Genomic DNA, 18378 nt, shown 5'->3' on the forward strand with positions numbered 1-18378 from the left:
ATGTGAAGTCTGTGTTATTTATACCAGCCACTTTTTAAAACTTATTTGCAGCTCCTTTGTGTGTGTGTGTGCGCGCGCGCGCTACATGGGTTATGTTTTCCTCATTAGATTAGATTCCATGTCATTTATAGAATGAAATATTGATTCTACCCTCCTCCTCCCATCCCTTTTTTAAATGATGCTTTCGTCACTTCAGTGTTCTATTTGGAGAGTGAGACCGTAAACGAACTAATTCGCCGAGTAGTTATCTATTTTGAATTTGAGTTTGCAACACACCATAGCATTGAATGTAGGAGATGAAATTCACTACTACTACATGCATGCTGAAGTCCTACCGTCTCGAAAACACGTTCCTTTCCATCCATATGACTAATGTGTTGTGTTCTCTTCTTCACTGGTATGGATTGACTTAAAACGGTAGCTAGAGATGACCGATTTCACATCAGCTGAAATTTCAACCTGGTTAAATATGCTTAAGCTGCAGTGGTATTTGGTTTCGGACAGTAACGTGTAACAGATCGAATATCAAGTGAGATCGCACTCTCATTCAAGATTTTCAAAGGCTTTCTGGTAGAATAGTTTAGAGGAATGTTTGGTCTATAAGACAAAAATCAGAAAGTGTGCGTGCACGAATCATATAATGAGGCATTCTGGAATTAACTTTCATGTGTTGTTTTCTGTTTATACAGAGGACTAAGCAATAAGTTAATCTCCTCGTCTGACATTTTTAATATAATTAATTAGAAAGTAGTTTTGTCCAAACTGAAGTTTCGCTTAAATAAATCAACTTTTTTTTTTCACCTTTTTATGCACTTGTCCGTAAGATTTATATAGTTTTTCTTCTCCAAGACCGAAGGAGGAAAAAAGTCTGAATGTGGCAGTTATCGATTTTTTTTCTTTGTATTATTATAATCTCCTAACGTTTACACTTCTTCATCAGATTTCTTTGATTTCTGTTGACATTTCCGCCGGTTATTGACACTATTGTGGCTTCCTTGAATAAACGATGTCTGTAGTCATCATCAAAATAATGGCATGGAGCTGTTTTGCCACTCTATCGTGTGGTTAGACGTACAGAAATGGTGTGCTAAGCCGGAAGAGATACTTCTGTTCTGGTATACATCACCAACCTGTTCTTTTTGTCTGATTTCTAAACTCAGTGAAGTTTGTCCGATGTAGGCAAGACCACAAGAGCAGGGAATGTAATATACTCCTGGATATTTGTAGAAAGGCACCTTATCTTTTGGGGATCCTAAAACTTGTCTGATGCTGGTGGTTGGTTTGAAGACCACTCTGATGTTGTAGGCTCTTTGTATTCTTGCTATTTGATAAGAAATTGACTTGATGAAAGGGAACACTACAGTAGAAATGTGCAGGGAGTGTGATTCTTCTTGTCTGGGGTTGTTACTGTATAGATATTTGTGATGATGTTTTGAGGATATCCATTTTGTGATAATTTTTTGGCTATTAGTGGGAGTGCAGTCTCTGTATCCTCCTCTTCTGATATAAACTTTCTGGCCATATTTCAGCATGTGCATAATGCTCAATTTGTGTGTCTTGTGATGGTTTGAAGTATAATGAAGATATCTTCCAGTATCTGTGGATTTTCTGTAAAGAGATAATTTAACACTGTTTGATAGTTTCTTTATCAAGATGTCTAAAAAATAGAGTTAGGTGTTGTTTTCCACTTCCAGAGTGAATTTTATCTTGTTATGTATTGAGTTGATTTTATCCACAAACGATTTTAGGTTTTCTAAGCTGTCTTGCCATATAATGAAGATATCGTCAACATATCTCCACCATGTAGATGGTCTGGGGGAGATTGTGGAGAGAATTGTTTTTTCAAGTTTTTCCATGAAAAGGTCTGCACAAGATGGTGATAGTGGGCTTCCCATTCCTAGGCCTTCTAATTGTTGGTGTATGGTGTTGTTAACCTTGAAGAAATTAGATTGAAGGCAGTGTCTAAACATCTGTGTGATGTCTAGAGGAAAGAGATCTTGGATGAAGTTCATTGCCTCTTCTACTGGTACATTGGTGAAAAGGGATACAACATCTAGACTGGCTAGCATATCTGTTGGTGCAATCTTAATAGCTTGGAGTTTATTCACAAAATGTTGACTATTCTTGATATAGGATTCTGTTGATTTTATTTTATTATTTAATAAGTTTGCAAGATGCTTGAACATTATCACGCATGGGTGTTTCAACAAACACGCATGCGTGATAAGGAATAAGAACAATAAGTCCTCTCTGTCAAGCGAACGTATATCCTTGGCTACTAGTTGGTTTCCAAAGTTTTTTTATGTTCCTTTCAATTTGAATTTACTAGTTTTTATGTCTTTCGGTAAACGCCTTGAAATGCCAGACAGTCTGCTGGCGAAACTGGTAGGCTATATTATAAGTTTGTTTCAAAATGGTCAGTATTAAATAAGTTTGTATTTTAATTATAAAACCACCAAAAATGTTTAGTTTAAACAGTTTAATAAAAATAAATATTCACAAATTGCGCACAACAAATTTACATTAAAATTGCCCAACTTCATATAAGTTGCAGATATTTCGTGGTCATGGAAGTGAATTGGCTTCCCCCTACTTTCCTCCCTTCTTTTATATACTACGAAGAAAATCATGATTTCCAGTTGTCTAATCGACCTTCGCATTTGCCAGTGGAATTTGCAGAGAGTCACCATTAACAGACCTAAAAGGGAACAATGTTAAGTTTTCTAATTTATGCGATATTTATCGGTTATTGTGCAAAACGGGAAAACAAACCGTCTATGCAGAAGGGTTATATAAATAAATCTTCTGAATTCGTTTTTTTTTTCTTGTCCAAAGGATCTTTTAAAATATCCAACATTTTTGGAATCGATAGGATATGTGGTCTTCACTTTTCATCACTGATTCTGATTTTTTGCTGCTTAAAATAAACTAATAAAAATAAACATTTAAAATTCACAGAATTGTATTTATTTATATAAAATAAAACTTTAAAATTGATCATCATACCAATGTGAAGTAAATAACTTAGGATTGGGATTTCACTTTTTAGCTGCAGCAGAGTACCTAATTCTTGGGTGTTTTGCAAGCGGATCGCGTTACTTTGTGCTGTTAACATGATTAATGAAACTTTACAGAGGCCCAGGTGTGCCTATGGAACACTCTACAACATCTGATCAAACATAGTTTTATCGCACTCAACTGTCGGAAGATGCGTCTCGAGGACGTGCAAACGTGATTTAACCTGTGTGATAAATGGTTTGTGTTACACACAGAAGGCTTCATTGAACGCGTTTCTTGTCCTCAGGTATTGCATGCTGAAAATGGTATTTGAGAAAACGGATAGTTTGTCTTTGTCGGAAGATATCTACGATATGTGAGAGAAATAGAGAAATCTCCAACTTCAACAAGAAAATTGCTTAGAATTATATTCCAAATGTGAGAGAGATTTGCTTTTTATGAACAGATTTACTTCCCATTATATCCTCTTCAAAATTTACCATGAACACTAAGACTAGTAAATAAACTTCATTTTATGTTAAATGATATGTTTGATCCTTTGACACTGCACATACAAATCATATCCTACATACATAGTAGATAAGAAATTAATCAAGTATGGCGGAGATAGTTCCAAAATATTACATACTTAGCTTCATTCATATCAAGCAATTGCATTGTGATATATTACATCCTAAATTGCGATTAGTTATTATTTTTCACACATTCCCGATGAATCATGTTATGAGGAGTGAAGACATATTTCTTTAAATTAATTTGAAGTGAAAAAGAAAGATAAAACATTTATTTCATAGATCTACAATTTTATGAACTAAATTTATTTTGCAAAAGCATGAAAAGCGTGTAAGTTTGCAATTTTAAAGATTTTAAAAAATGAAAAAAAATTAAATTTAACGTCAAAAATTATAACATCATTTGTATGTTTATAATACAAATAGTATTGCATAATAATAGGTCACATCCCTCTCCTAATATCAAACTTTCTGCTAGAATTGGAAGTTGGTCATCGTAACCCACGTTTTTATTCGTGAAATAATTTTGTTTGGCTTCATCACATTGTAATTCTTCAGTACTACGGTAAGTAATTCAGTTACATTTATTATATGACTTATATAACACAACCTTATTTCTGTTTACACATTATCATAAATTTGCAAAAGAGAAATCAGAAACAGAACTTTACAGGAAGATGAAAAAGACTTGTTCGTTAAGGAAATGAATTGAGTAATATATTAGGAATAAGAGGTGAAACATCCTGGAAGTTGTGGTTGTATTTCTCAATTCTTCACTCTGCACGTTCCTAATAAGCGCTGTCAGCATTTTGCAGCAAATAAGAAAAATGGATGTGGAACGTGATAGACATTTGGGAGTATTGCTGATTGCTTTGTTTTCCGTTGACACGAACAAGCCATTTCCTGAACTTTCAAGCCCTTTTTGTTTGTTTTTCATCCTCGGCTGCTTTATTTTCATGTTGTTTAGCTCTGGTCATTCACTGTTCTAAGTAGTAAGCTGCGTTATTGAAAAAAGTTACGATTTATGTTCGGTAATAATTTTTTTCAATTTTCACGCCCAATTTAGAGCAGTTTAGCATTGCTCTGTGTCAAGTAAATGACAGTTAAAATAAACAGCAGAACTGAAGTGAATAATTTTACTTCGGCAGTTTTATAATCAAAGTAAACAACTAAGGGAAAAGATAATTTAAATGTTAGTTAGTTCCCCTTTTCATAAAAACATGTTCTATTTGCTGCCTAGCAATTATTGCCGTATCGGGGGGGGGGGGGGGGGGAATCCTCCCAGGGCGACTCTTTTTTGGGTCTCACCTGTGACTCAATTTTATTTGTCGACGATTCTTTTATTTATGTTAACTTAGCAATTTTTATTACTTAATAATTAGTTTTTAACAACTATACTTACAACTAAAATAAATAAAATATAAATATAACAATACTGTTACATTTCCCCATCATACTATAATTCAAATTCTTAAAAATAAAACATGGCAAGGCGATTGGTTTATTGCCTATACTGTGGTGGCTGCTTCTCAGCAGCGGGCACCTCACATTCGGTACACTTTTGCGGAAACGTATTTTTTTTTCCTTATTCTAATTTTGCTTATAAGTAAGGTCATCGACAGGATTTTAGGGCCCCAGTAATAACTGCTTAACCCTTTTGATGCGTTTATGCAGTGTATAAAAATTAACAAACATGATTTTGTTTTTACCCAAAAAATGCTAAAATGCTTGATTCATCATTAGGTTTTTCTAATCTGTTACACATTTATATCATTTGGCTCGTTATCGAAACCGTTGAAAAAATATTTATTATATTCTTTATGTAGGATTAGTCTAGAGCAGGGATGGACAACCCTTAACATGCCTGCCGAAAGTGGCACGCCAACGACTTTTTTCTGGCAAGCAACCCAGAGCTCATCTTAAAAAATAATTAAATAAAAAAAATACATTTCAAACATCTTCGCTGACACATATTTTAACTTATTAAGTACAGCGATACCAAATAAAAATGCAATAAATAATTAAATCCTACCAACTATTTCGGTAACAATAAGTAATAAGAAAATTAGAAACAAACATCCATCTATATCTCCGCGATATACTGATGTACAAGTTTTGTCCAGTTCAGTTGTTGCATCATTCGTCAGGCATCCAAACGTGGCGTGACTCCTTAACCATCATTTTCCTTTAAATTGCCATAAACATACCGTATTTACTCGAATATAATTCGCACTTTTTTCCCCAAAAATTAAAGTTAAAATCGTGGTGTGCGAGATATATGTGGGGATTTTGGGAAACTAAAGTTTTCAATTTTTTTCTTAAAATCTCCGCATATATTGCAATTGCTATTTCCTGCCTAGAGAGTAGTTTCCTTGTGTGCATCCTACCCAAATAGCACCATCTGCTTTCCCATTATTTCAAGCAAAAATTACCAGTAATTTACAAGACTTGAGATACTTAATGAACAAACCTTCACGAATGACTAATGAACAGACAGCTATGGTACTAGGCCAGTAAAGATATGTGCATATGATTGGTGCGGTATTAAGAAAAGATCGCGCGAGTCAAAGATAAAAGTCAGCAGACAATTTTTGAATTGAAATGCTAATTCTCTTCAACCAAATTCAATACCTGAAAGTGCCATAACAATATTCACTATATATTTCTTAGCTTTAACACGTTTACGAATTTTAACACTTTCTGTTGATTTTTATTGTTGCTCTGCATTTGAGCTGGGGAGACAGACTCCCACACACATCTAGTTTTTAGTGTTTGCCAGTGCAGCATATGGTTTTGTTTGAGGCTAAATAGCATAGTTTCTGTGGGAAGCGGACATGTGATTCATTAGTTAGTCCACTTTTATCCCAGCTGTGTTTCTTTTTTTGGCAAAGTAAAATCAGTGGCGCGAGTTATATGCGAGGGCCAGCTATATTTCAGTAAATACAGTAAGTTGTTTTTAAAGCTACCATGTGAAATGTATTATCAATATTCAGGATTATGAAGTGTTGTCTGCACATGATTTGATTGCATGCGTACCCTTCTCTTTCCTTTGCATGTGTGTGGGTCGGCTTATAATTGTACTAATTTTTAGTTTGCTTAAACTTATTTGAATTGCAGGTATATGCAGAGATGATTATGATGAGATCGAGTCCAAATTATAATTTTTGTCAGTGTCTATATGTCTCTGTCCACATTTTTACATCCCATAATCTGATTTTCATTAAAGTTAAAAGCTGTATAAATAAAGCAATTATTTAATTACTTCCTTATATTTATTTATTTATTTATTTGCTTCCTGCTCATTACAGATTGAGCAGAATGTCACACCCACCAGCAAAGAAACATAGACATCCAAATGAAAAGGATATTAGACAATTTAAAGAATACCGGACTGAAAAAATGTGGCATGATTAAGAAAGATAGTAAAGCATTATGAATTTTATGTCCTGAATCAGTTGTTTGTAATAATTCTTCTGTAAAGAGACATTTTGAAACTGTTCATAAGAAATTAAGTAACAAAAGTGAGCCAATAACAAAGAGAATTAATTTCTCGTGAACTGAGCAAGACAAAAAAAAATAGTCCGATACTGTGGTGAAATTTATTCAGGTAGGCCTAATTCCAACTTATTTGCTACTAGTTTTGAGGTTTCAAAAGTTATTGCCGAACGTGGAAAATCACTCAGTGATGCGGAGTATATTAGGGAAGCATGGCTAGAATGTGCTCCATTCTTTTTTAACAATCTTTCAGAAAAGGTAAAAATTATTCAGCGCATTAAAGAATGGTTTGAGTAGACAAACAATTATGAATAGAACACGTAAGTTGGAAAGGAATAAGCAGAGTAATTAACAAGAGATTTGACTTCATGCAAGTTCTTTTCTATTTGTGTTGATGAGAGCAAAGACATTATATCGTCAGCTAGGCTGGCAATCTTTGCTCGATTTTGTAGGGATGACGAATTATGCAAAAAGATGATTAATCTTGTAACACTACCTGAGCGTGGGGGTTGAAATATGTAAGGCAGTTAGGAACGAATTATCTATTCGGTAAATTGATATTTCAAAAGTGGTATCCATCACAACAGATGGTGCGCCCAGCATGATTGGCAGGGAAGCAGAATTTGTAAATCTGCTTCCCTTTGGGAAACATGTTGATCATCTACTAACAGGTTTCCATTGCATCCTACATGACACGAGAAGAATTTATGTGCAAACGCTGGCTTAAAAGAATTTCAAGAAGTGACACAAACAGTAACCAAGGTTGTTAATTACAATTCTGCACTTGTTTTGAATAAAAGACCATTTCGGAATCTATCGAACGAAATGGATTCGGTGTATAACGGACTAATAATTTACAACAATGTCCATTGGCTTAGCCGAGGTCTTGTTCAGAAACGATTTGTTGGATGCCCGGATGAGATAAATCTCTTTTTGACTGATCAACAAATGTCATAAAGAAATGTATGACATCGTGTTGTAAGCTGATGTTTATTACAGATTTTTGCGAACATTTAAACGAATTGAACCTTAAACTACGGGACACGAAATAATCTGCAAATGAACTTGCAGATGTTTTCGTGGATACATATGGAAGATTTTGAAATGCAGTTGATTGATTTTCAAAGTAGCTCAATTTTGAGGCAGAAATGTGTTGGCTTCAGAGTTGACTTGGAAAATATTGAAAAGGATAGACCGGAGTAACAGAGAGAGAATAGTGCGGGAAAAGGGATACTAATAACTTGGAATATTATTCACGAAACATTTGTATGTTTAAACATCCTTGCAACAACATTAATATCAATTTTTGCAACTACATATTCTTGTGAATCAATGTTCTCAATGATGAACTTTGTTAAGTCTTGTAACAGGAGTAGCCTTACATATGAAACTAGTAGTGCATGCATATTTCTAAAGGCTACAAAATATAAACCTGATAAAAAGTAATTGTCATTAGTGATGCAGCAGCAGCAGCAGAGATTGTGCACTGCAATATATTAGGAAAACGTGAAAAATTAAAAAAACTTATGTCTGATTGATCTCTACAAAAAAATCAAAATTATTGTTGATTCTTTTGCTGATGTTAAAAATTGCGTCTTTAAATTGTTTGGCTTTACATGGCAGCTAGAATTACATTTAAGTGCAAATAAAAAAATATTCACGCAACCAACAGGATAGAAAGACTTTTAAGTAAACTTCTGTCACTAATTTTTACATTCATTCAAGCTCTACAATAATCACTCTTACAATATTCTTTGATTTTACCATTCTAGTGTGATTTTTGATTATTTGAAAAGGTTTTCTCAATACTTAAAAGACACCAAATAATAATAGGTTCCCCCAAAATTTCGGTTGGTACGTGAGAAATGCACAAGTTGCCCACCCCTGGTCTCAAGTCTAGATTTAAACAAATTTATCATATTGTTTGTAAGTTTACGGCGAAAACGCCAGCCAATCTTACCAGCGGTGACGGTGACTAAGCCTCAGATTGTCAGAAATGCTATCTCTTTTTGACTTTTTTTGTAGTATTTTTGGTGTGTCTTGAGAATAGCGGCAAACTCAGGGATCGCCCCAGGCGGCAAAAGCACTATCTACGCCATTGTAGCAATAGTTTATTTTGTCGTAGTAGGAATCCTAACATAACTATTTCCCATTAAAATTATTTATATTTACTGGTATTCTTCTCACAAATGTAATTTTCAAAGGAATGTTGGAAGTAGTTCGTGGATAGATTGCTAATAAAAAATGAAATAAAACTTGCATAGAAATTTAATCAGCTGTGTAGATCAGTCGTATATATAATTACCCATCTAATTAGACGTCAGCATTTTTGGTGCTAATTAAATTGACATACTTAGATATGTTTTATACTTTTCATTGTATTCTTTCAAGGAAATATGACAAGAATTTATCCCTGAGTGCTTTCTCAATCTTCTCACAAGGATTTTAATAGAAAATGGAATGTTCATTGGAGCAACATTTTCTCCGTAATCCCTGACAGATGACAGGAGAAACTTTGTTTAGTCGATGTTCGCTGTGTTCAAAACGGAACGATAGTACGCCTGGATGGGTTGAAATAATCATTGATGATAAATCGAAGGAGAAAATTAAATTGGATATAAATACGATTGTGTGCTGCCATGCCTCAAAATAAATATAATATGGGTCTCTTAGCGACCCAATCACATGACATTTCCTTGATGTGTTTCATTCACGATATACAATCCTTATTGGAGTAAACGGATTCCCTTATCTGTTGCATTAATTAATTATCCCCATTCCCTCATACACTCAACTGGAGTCGTCTATTCGGAGAACTAATTACCTCATGGTTAAAATAAAAAAATCCCTGCAGCTGGAAAGTCAGTTATTAGAGAATAAATGTTTCTTTTCATAAACACTGCAGATTAAATTTTGTACTGTGAATGGCAGTATCATTTATTTCGCCTTGTATCAAAGGCTCGCTGGAAAATTAACCGCCAATAGCATTCCCCGTTGTTACACCGGTGTAGTGGGATATTCTGATTAAGTACTGGTCTAGTCTGGCGGTGGACCGTAATGAGTAGATGAAATCTGCTTCGTGATATCGAATTTTCTTATCGGCTATTCGGGGTGTATTTGGACTAATCAACGTGCAAGGACTGTTTTTGATTTATTCCTCTAATCTGTGAACATAATAGAATGATTTATGTTTTGATTTTATCCTGTTTTCTAGATAACACGTTGATATTTCTGTATATTTCTTTCGCAAATCGTTTGAGCCTTCTAGGTTTCAGAAATGCGCTGTATTACGTTATTTTGTTTTCATGAAATGTTTTATTGCTACACCACTATGTATAAATGACTGTTTATCACATACGTTTAATAGAAGTTGGTGAAGGAATATAAGCGTTATCGTAATTGATTTCTAACCGCAGTACTTCGTTTATTTGTCCAATGTTATGTGCAACTGATACAACAAACTCTTCACAAAAGTTGAGCACGAGAAAGAATTGAGAGATGCCATCGTGATCAAAAAAGCCCCCCCCCCTAGCATCCGAAGATAAAGAGACGGTTATCGTCTTCGCGAAAGATAACTAAGAACCGTAATATATGACTAGTGTTTGGACACGAAGCAAGTACCACACACACAAAGGAGCCAAACTTGATACTTAGAGAAACACGGTCTATGCTATCTCCATGTGACGAACAGAGTAAGGGTAACGGTTAAACTCAGGAAGAAAGTTTATAACATTTAAAATCACCACAGAAAACAATAAAAATAAGTAGATGAACGGCAGTAATTTGAGGTTTTTAATAAATACAAAATTCTTCATACAACTAGGTGATCTGTAAACATTTTTCTTCGTTTATTTTCAAACGTGGAGAGGGTGGGGTTGTTATGGAGGGAATGGTCAATGAAAGAGCCGTGATTAATTACTTATTGGCTGCAAAACTGTCATATACTTCATAGTTCCATTAGGCGCTGTTTGACGAAATGTATGGCAATAATTTTCGCACGAAACTTTTATAGTTTCTGTATATTCGGCTTTGAAATTATGTTACATTTAATATAATTTAATTTATATAATTTTGCATCACCGAAGTGGAACCTTTTGGCTCTTTATTTTAGTAAATACTTTACACACCAATAGAGAGTTCGCTTACCAAAAATACAATTCTCCGACGCTTCGAGTTCCTTAGTACTGAAAGTTTTTGCTCTCTCTCTCTCTCTTAGGTTTCTTCAGGAATTTCGCTCCCCGGTGAAGAGGGGGCTTGATTTCGGGGGTTTGCCTTAAGAGAGCATTTTGAGTCTCTGGGGAGAGTGTTTAACCGTGAGGGGGGGTTGTCGGTGGATACTTTTCCCTGGAATATGAGCGGTTCTGCTCAGTAGTAGGGTGAACCTGTCACTGAGTGGAACCAACGCTGAGTTGGACGATCTTTCGATAACTCGTAGGGAATGGTCCGGGGATCGCCTAATTTTTAGAGAAGCATTTACTTAAACACCGGTCTCGGACAAAAAACCAATGAGTTTGAAATAGCCCTCAAAACCAGTGAAACTTGATCAAAACGAACCAATAGGAGGCGAATATACGGGCACTTCGAGTGTTTGTGCTTACTATAACGTACAGCTAGAGCAACTCGCTAACGGCAAGTGTATTCCTGCAAGTTCTGTGGTCAATTTTTGTAGGAAACTTTTATAGTTTCTGTATTCGGTTTTGAAATGATGTTGGATTTAATGTACGCTTAATTATATAAGTTTTTATTTTGATTTTCACAGTTTGATCACGCGTCGAAAACAAAATTCGGTAGATAGCTTCAATTCTAGTAAATCCCAATACTAAGTTATTTACTTCACATTGGCATGACGATCAAGTTTTATTTTAAAGAAACAAATAAACTTCTGTGAATTTTAAAGGTCTGCATTATTTGTATTAGTTTAAGCAGCTAAAAATCGGAGTCACTGTTGAAAAATAAAACAGAAGTTGACAGTTCTTTTGTACCTTCACTTAATTAATGTGTTTTGACGCCAATCGATTTGCTCTGTTTCGTAGACGAATCCTCCCCTCCTCCTTAAATGAAACTTATTCACAAGAATATATCTGAAAACGCATCCCGAGTTCTCTTTTAGAATCAGGTGTCTGTTACTTTTCCAACGACTTAGTTGATCACAACTTATCGTACTCATAATTCGAATAGATCGTATTTTATGAATGAATTGTCTCTCGCAATTTCATGTGCTATTCTGATGTCCTCGACTCGCTAGTGATTATTATTCTTAATTTATAGGGGGATGGGAGCGCGAAGAAAAATCAAATTTCCTTCAGGAGGCGTTTAACTTAGGAACTTTGCAAAAACTGTAATCTGAACAAGAGCATTACAAAACTGCTCTTCTGTCATTCTTATGGAATAGTTTTTCGATGGCGTTTGAGCATTTCGCACCGAATTTTTCAACGGTAGTTAAAGTGTCATTGCTTTTCTTGAAAGATGAGATGGTTATGATTCGGGGGTTTAATGGAAGAAGCTAATGTTACGCTGAAGTAACGACACCTTGGAGATTGTTCTCGGTCGACATAAAAAGTTAAGAGAAATGTAATTCGTCTGAACCTTTCTACTTCGACGCCAATTTTTTTTTGATTGATTTATAACAATATGACTCGAACTCGTTTCCGTACTAGGCTATAAGCAGTTCTCTTATATCAAAATATGGTTTTAGTTGAAGACTATTTCTACAGATATACAGTTTCGATTGTAGAATTTCTTTTCCATCAGAAATGTTCAGATTATGCTAATACTACTGAGGACTCGATGTTTCTACGGAGTTCTCTAAGCAGTAAAAGTGAATAAAATAGTCTTCAATATGACGACCTCTCTCTTCTTTCTGTTGTCTGGCTCACCACAGTTTCTTTATAGCTGGATATTCCCATTTGATTTCTGCATATTGTCCAGGCATGGTTGTTATATCTGTGTATGCGCCAGTGCGTACTTTTAAATTTATGATTTAATCAATCATTTTCTATTATCTAATTTCTTTCTTCAGACTTCTTCGAAGTTGTGAGTCCGAAATAGTTTTTGTTACAACCGGAAATACTTTTGTTTCTTTCTTCTCATTTTCATCGTATTATGATTCTTTCAACCTTCAATCTATTTATTTTGTATAATTTTCTTTTATGTTTAATTATTTCTATTTGTTATTTACACTACACTAACCTTCACTACAAACACACAACGGTACATCTAGACAGGCCATTAAAACTAAAGAAAAATGAAGTATTTAAATGCTTTGCTGACAAGGTGAAAATGCCTTAAAAAGCAAAAACTAAGTAAATATCTTAAAAGATAATAAAGGTATTTATTTTTTAAAGTTACATTTTAGTGCAATCGCATCACGGAAACCGCCATGCTATATAATGAATGGCGAAATCAATATGGCCATCAGTCACTGTGAAATGTTTTCGTTTTAGTTGCAAACCTTTCTTACATAAGAACACCCAGTGACAGTGATGGATTAACTATCATCTTTAGGTAATTTCATTGATTCAGTGTACCTATAATGTGTTTTGTTATTTTTAACATGTAGTTTTGATACACATCGATTTCTGTGTTGTAGATAGTTTCATTAAATAAATCATTGTCAAATGATCATCTTGCATTTAAGAGATTTTAGTTTAGTGATGGTTATAGAAACGGTATATACACCATTTACCAGCCGTGGTTATTTTTGTTTCAATAAATTTGAATTAGAAATGTGTCGAGTTTGTATACACAAGAAAAGGTATTTTCTTGTTATTAATATTTAAATTAATTTCAGTGATTCATATTTTTCATCTGCATTCTTTGGGAAACCAAAATTTAAGAATGCGACATTCCTGGTTCATATGACAGCGAATTTTTTTTTAATACTCTAAAATTTATTAAGGATAAAATATTGGTGTTATTTCGTATTAATCAGAAGTAAACGTTATAGTGGTGTAAAAATATGTTTTTATAATATTTCTGCGCATGCAGAAAATGACTTAGACTGGGCGATAAAAGTACTGTATTTCATTTATTTTTCTTGGAGAAACAAGATCTATATTAAGTTTTGTTAGATCAGCGTTTCCCAAATGGTGGGTCACAACCCTGCACAGGGACAAGAAAGCTAAATGCCGGGTCGCCTGAAAAAACTCTCGAAAACCTAGGCGTTTCGTTTTTGTGTTTTCTTTTTTCACGAATCTCTAAAATACAAGTAAATAGCGTTTAATCGGGACTAGTGAATAAATAATTTAATTAATAGAAACGAAAAACTCGCTCCGTCCTGGTCGCCATTTTACAGTCTCTTTGTTAGGGTAAAGTAGTTCAACTAATGGCGAGGCTGCGGTAACCGCGCCACAAGCCGAATCGTTTAGTGGTTTGGCGTTTGTTTTACTCGCCCTCCCGCCACGTACTCACACTGCTTGTTCAGTTTAAGTTAAGCATCGAGAAAGATCGTATTTTTTTTTTTTTTTTTTTTTTTTTTTGCATTTACTGATTGTGTACCTTGCCCGGTTGAACAACCGTAATTATTATAATTATTTCTAAATGATTTATTTAATTCTTTCTTCATCTCGCTTGCCATTACCCATTTAACGATGGATAAATGGGTAAAAAAACAATAAACAAACAATGTACTGGTTACAAACTCTTCGATGAGCACCCATGAACAATCGAGTGACGTGCAGCCTGACACGAGTTCTGAGAACAGCACTAACAAATGGCTGCACGATCGATGTGTTGTCGACGACTCTTGTACTGGACCCGACAGTATTCTGAGGATTACATACAATTCGGTTTCATCAAGGGTGCTGATGACAAACCATTATGTGTTATTTGTTGTGCGGCACGTTCAAACGAGTCCATGAGACCTTCAAAGTTGAAGCGACATTTGGAATTGAAACATCCGAACTACAGTAATAAGCCAATAGCTTTCTTTATAAATAAAAAGAGAGAACTAATAGCTACCAAAAGGACTGTGTCTTCGAATTTTTCTCAGGGAGCTCAGTCTGAAAACCTAGTAATGGCTTCTTATGAAATATCAAAATCAATTGCTGAAACTGGTTATTCTCACACAGTTGCAGAGAAATTAATAGTTCCAGCAATGAAAATGTTGGCATCTCGAATATGTGATAAAAAAACAGGAGAGCCAAGTAAATATGCTGACGCTATCAAATAACACAGTGAAGCGTAGAATCATGGATATGGCAGATAATATCGAAGAAAATGTCGTAGGTCACTTAAGAGTTAAATTTTTTTTCCTTGCAAGTCGATGAAAGTAGAGACATATCAGACAATGTCAATTTAATGTGTTTTGTAAGATACGATTGTGACAATATAACTCGCACAGAATTTCTTTTCTTGTAAACCTCTGACAACAAGAACAACAGCTGAAGAAATTTTTAATTTCATTGCAAATTACATCAATGAAAATGGCATTGAATGGAAAAAATGTGTGGGACTGAGTAGCGATGGAGCCCGCGCAATGGCAGGCCACGTACTGGACTTTTTCCGAAGATCAAAGCCGTAGCACTAGACTGTGTATGGATGCATTGCAGCATCTCTAGGCATTCATAGAGAAGCATTGGCCGTCAAAAGAATGCCCGTCCTTTTAATTGTAACTATGCAATAGGGTGTACAATTTATATACTTTATAAAATCTTGTCCATTGAATTCAAGAATATTCTCTGCGTTGTGCAAAGAAATGGGGAGTGAACATGAACATCTTTTACACTGCGAGGTGCGATGCCTGTCAACAGGGAATATTTTAAGAAGACTTATTGTAATGAAGGATGAAGTTGTAATGTTCTTAGACCAACATCCCTCCCAACGGCTAGGGATGTAATATTTGAATTCAAAGAGAGTTTTTATGATGTCAATTGGTTAATGAAGGTTGCCTACCTTTGTGACATTTTTGATTTTTTGAATAATTTAAATCTGACATTACAAGGTAGCAATGTAATTGTATTTAAAGTGCAAGAGAAGATGCAAGCTGCAACAAAAAAAATCAATTTGTGGTCCCGTCGTGTGGAAGCAAGTAATTACAAAAAGAGTATAATATGAGTTCCATGCCAGATGAGATTTCAGCTGTTATCAAGGGACATATGCTAGGACGGCAGGCAAGTCTCAAGGAATATTTTTCCCAATCAACAGCAACAAAGCATGGATAAGGAACCCTTTTACAGTGAACGCAGAATCTGAGACAGAATTGCCATTCAGATATTGAATCTATAATTGAAATGTCGTGTGATATAACTCATAAAGATATCTTCAACACAATACCACTGATGGATTTTGGCTGTCTTGCCGTCAGGAGAACCCAGTTTTAGAAGAAAAAGCTATAAAATTTCTAATGCATTTTGTCACAACCTATAAATATAGCAACCGATTGGAAGTCGAAATGGATTTAAGAATAAAGTTATGTTTTCGTCCAAACCTGAAGTTTCTAGTTAACAGACAACAGCGTCACACTTCTCATTAATAAATTACTTGGCTTTAGTTTAATTTCTTTATATTTTTGTAAGGATAAATGCTTGTTTATTATAATAATAATAAATGAAAACTCTATAAACATTCAAATCTGTTTTATTTTACGTATTGGTCATAAAAATTTTAGTGGGTCACGAAGATGAAATATTAAAATAACCAGGTCACAGAAAAAAAAAAGTTTGGGAAACCTTGCGTTACATGATCTATAAGCGTTTCGTTGCTGACAACGTTGAAATTGTTTAATTTACAATGTAGGAAAGAAAAGTTACTGTTTTCGAGTCAATAGCATTATTCTCGTTTAAATTATAATTATTTCAACATATTTAGTATAATTTATTTTAGCCTTTATAATAAATTTTACTTCAAAATTATTATAAATTTAAAATTAAAATTTGCACATTTAATTAAATTATATTTTAATTAGATTATATCTTTATTTACTAACGTTCCTACAGACGAGGTACTCACATTACTAAAGGACAAATTATCCAAAAAAATGTGTGCTTTATTAAAACATTGCATTTATTCTGATTACTTCAGATATAAGGACTCCGTTTACTAACAAAAACAAGGCCTGGAAATGGGCAATCCTTTGTCCACACTTCTAGCTGAAAATTTCGTTTCAAAATCTTCCTGGAAGATTTTGAAACGAAAGCTATATCTTCCTTCTCATTTACACCAAAAGTTTGGAAACGATATGTTGATGATATTTTCATTATTTGGAATCACGGGCACAACATCTCTCATAGATTTTTCATCATCATCTAAACATCCGACATCCTAATATAAAATTTACTGCTGATCTAGAAAATAACTCCTTACCTTTCCTGGATGTCATGTTTACGCGATGCTCGGAAAGATTAAAAATCTTTATATACAGAAAAGCTACTCATACCAATAGATATCTGCATAATCTTTCTCATCATTTTCCACCACAAAAACTTGGAACTATATCTACCTTGGGACACAGAGCACGCTCTCTCTTGAATGAACCAGATGAACTACAAACAGAAATAAATCACCTCACTCTTATCTTTAAACAAAATGGATACTCTGAAAAAACAATTAAGAAATTTCTTCTGGATCCTCCTAGGCAGTGCACAACAGAAACTATTAATTTTAAAGGTAGCATCTCCATTCCATATATTAGCACAGTCTTTAAACAATTAACTAAAGTTCTTAAAAAATACAATATCAGGACGTTCTTCACCACACTTCCAAAAATCCGTTCTCTAATCAGCCATCCAAAGCCTACTCTTCACAACGTAAAATATCCAGGTGTATATAAATTATGGTGCGATTGCAATATCCCTTATTTTGGACAAACTAACAAATCTATTGAACATCGTATACAAGAGCATAAGAGAGACATCTCTTACAAAAGATCTCATGCAACTGCGTTATCCAGTCATGTTCGTTTTTCAAATAATCCTAATGATGATCAACAAAGCCACTCCGTTTGCTGGGATAGATCAGAAAATATTTTTCGCTGTGATGATGAGTTTGAGAGAAAAATTGTAGAATCAAGGGAAATCCTGCCGAATCCTATCCACTTAAACAACAATTTGAGTTATAACATCCCAGATAGCCATGCTGCAGTTATTCAATATTGTCGTTCACTTGAGCCTGCACGCACACTTGCAATAAACAATGGCACGCCTGTTGGAACAACTTGAAAAAATACGTTTTTTACGTATCAATTATGTGTGGCCATTTTTACCTGTAATTTCTAGTTTTTAGATACTTCAATGTTTATTACTATTCTTTTCCTTTATGAATACCTGAGGAAGGCTGTTATAAGCCGAAACTAGTTGTATTATTATCATTAAAATCTTTATAAGTTATATCGGTTTTTTAAGTCATTAAATCTATG

The 18378-nt window shown here is 34.4% G+C and overlaps 1 protein-coding gene and 1 long non-coding RNA gene across 7 annotated transcripts in view; both read left to right on the plus strand.

The window, feature by feature from the left end:
• The window catches only part of LOC150094407 (uncharacterized), an 849964-nt gene that overhangs the window by 501666 nt on the left and 329920 nt on the right, over nt 1–18378 (plus strand). The window lies entirely within an intron of this gene.
• LOC150094408 (protein ZBED11-like) lies at nt 14737–15195 on the plus strand. Its single transcript, XM_090412464.1, has one exon. The coding sequence runs from the start codon at nt 14737–14739 to the stop codon at nt 15193–15195; it is 459 nt and encodes a 152-aa protein (XP_090268590.1).

The sequence above is a fragment of the Typopeltis vanoorti genome, chromosome 22, assembly GCF_054136105.1.
Source record: "Typopeltis vanoorti isolate ZY-2024b chromosome 22, IOZ_Tvanoo_1.0, whole genome shotgun sequence".
Lineage (NCBI taxonomy): Eukaryota > Metazoa > Arthropoda > Arachnida > Uropygi > Thelyphonidae > Typopeltis > Typopeltis vanoorti.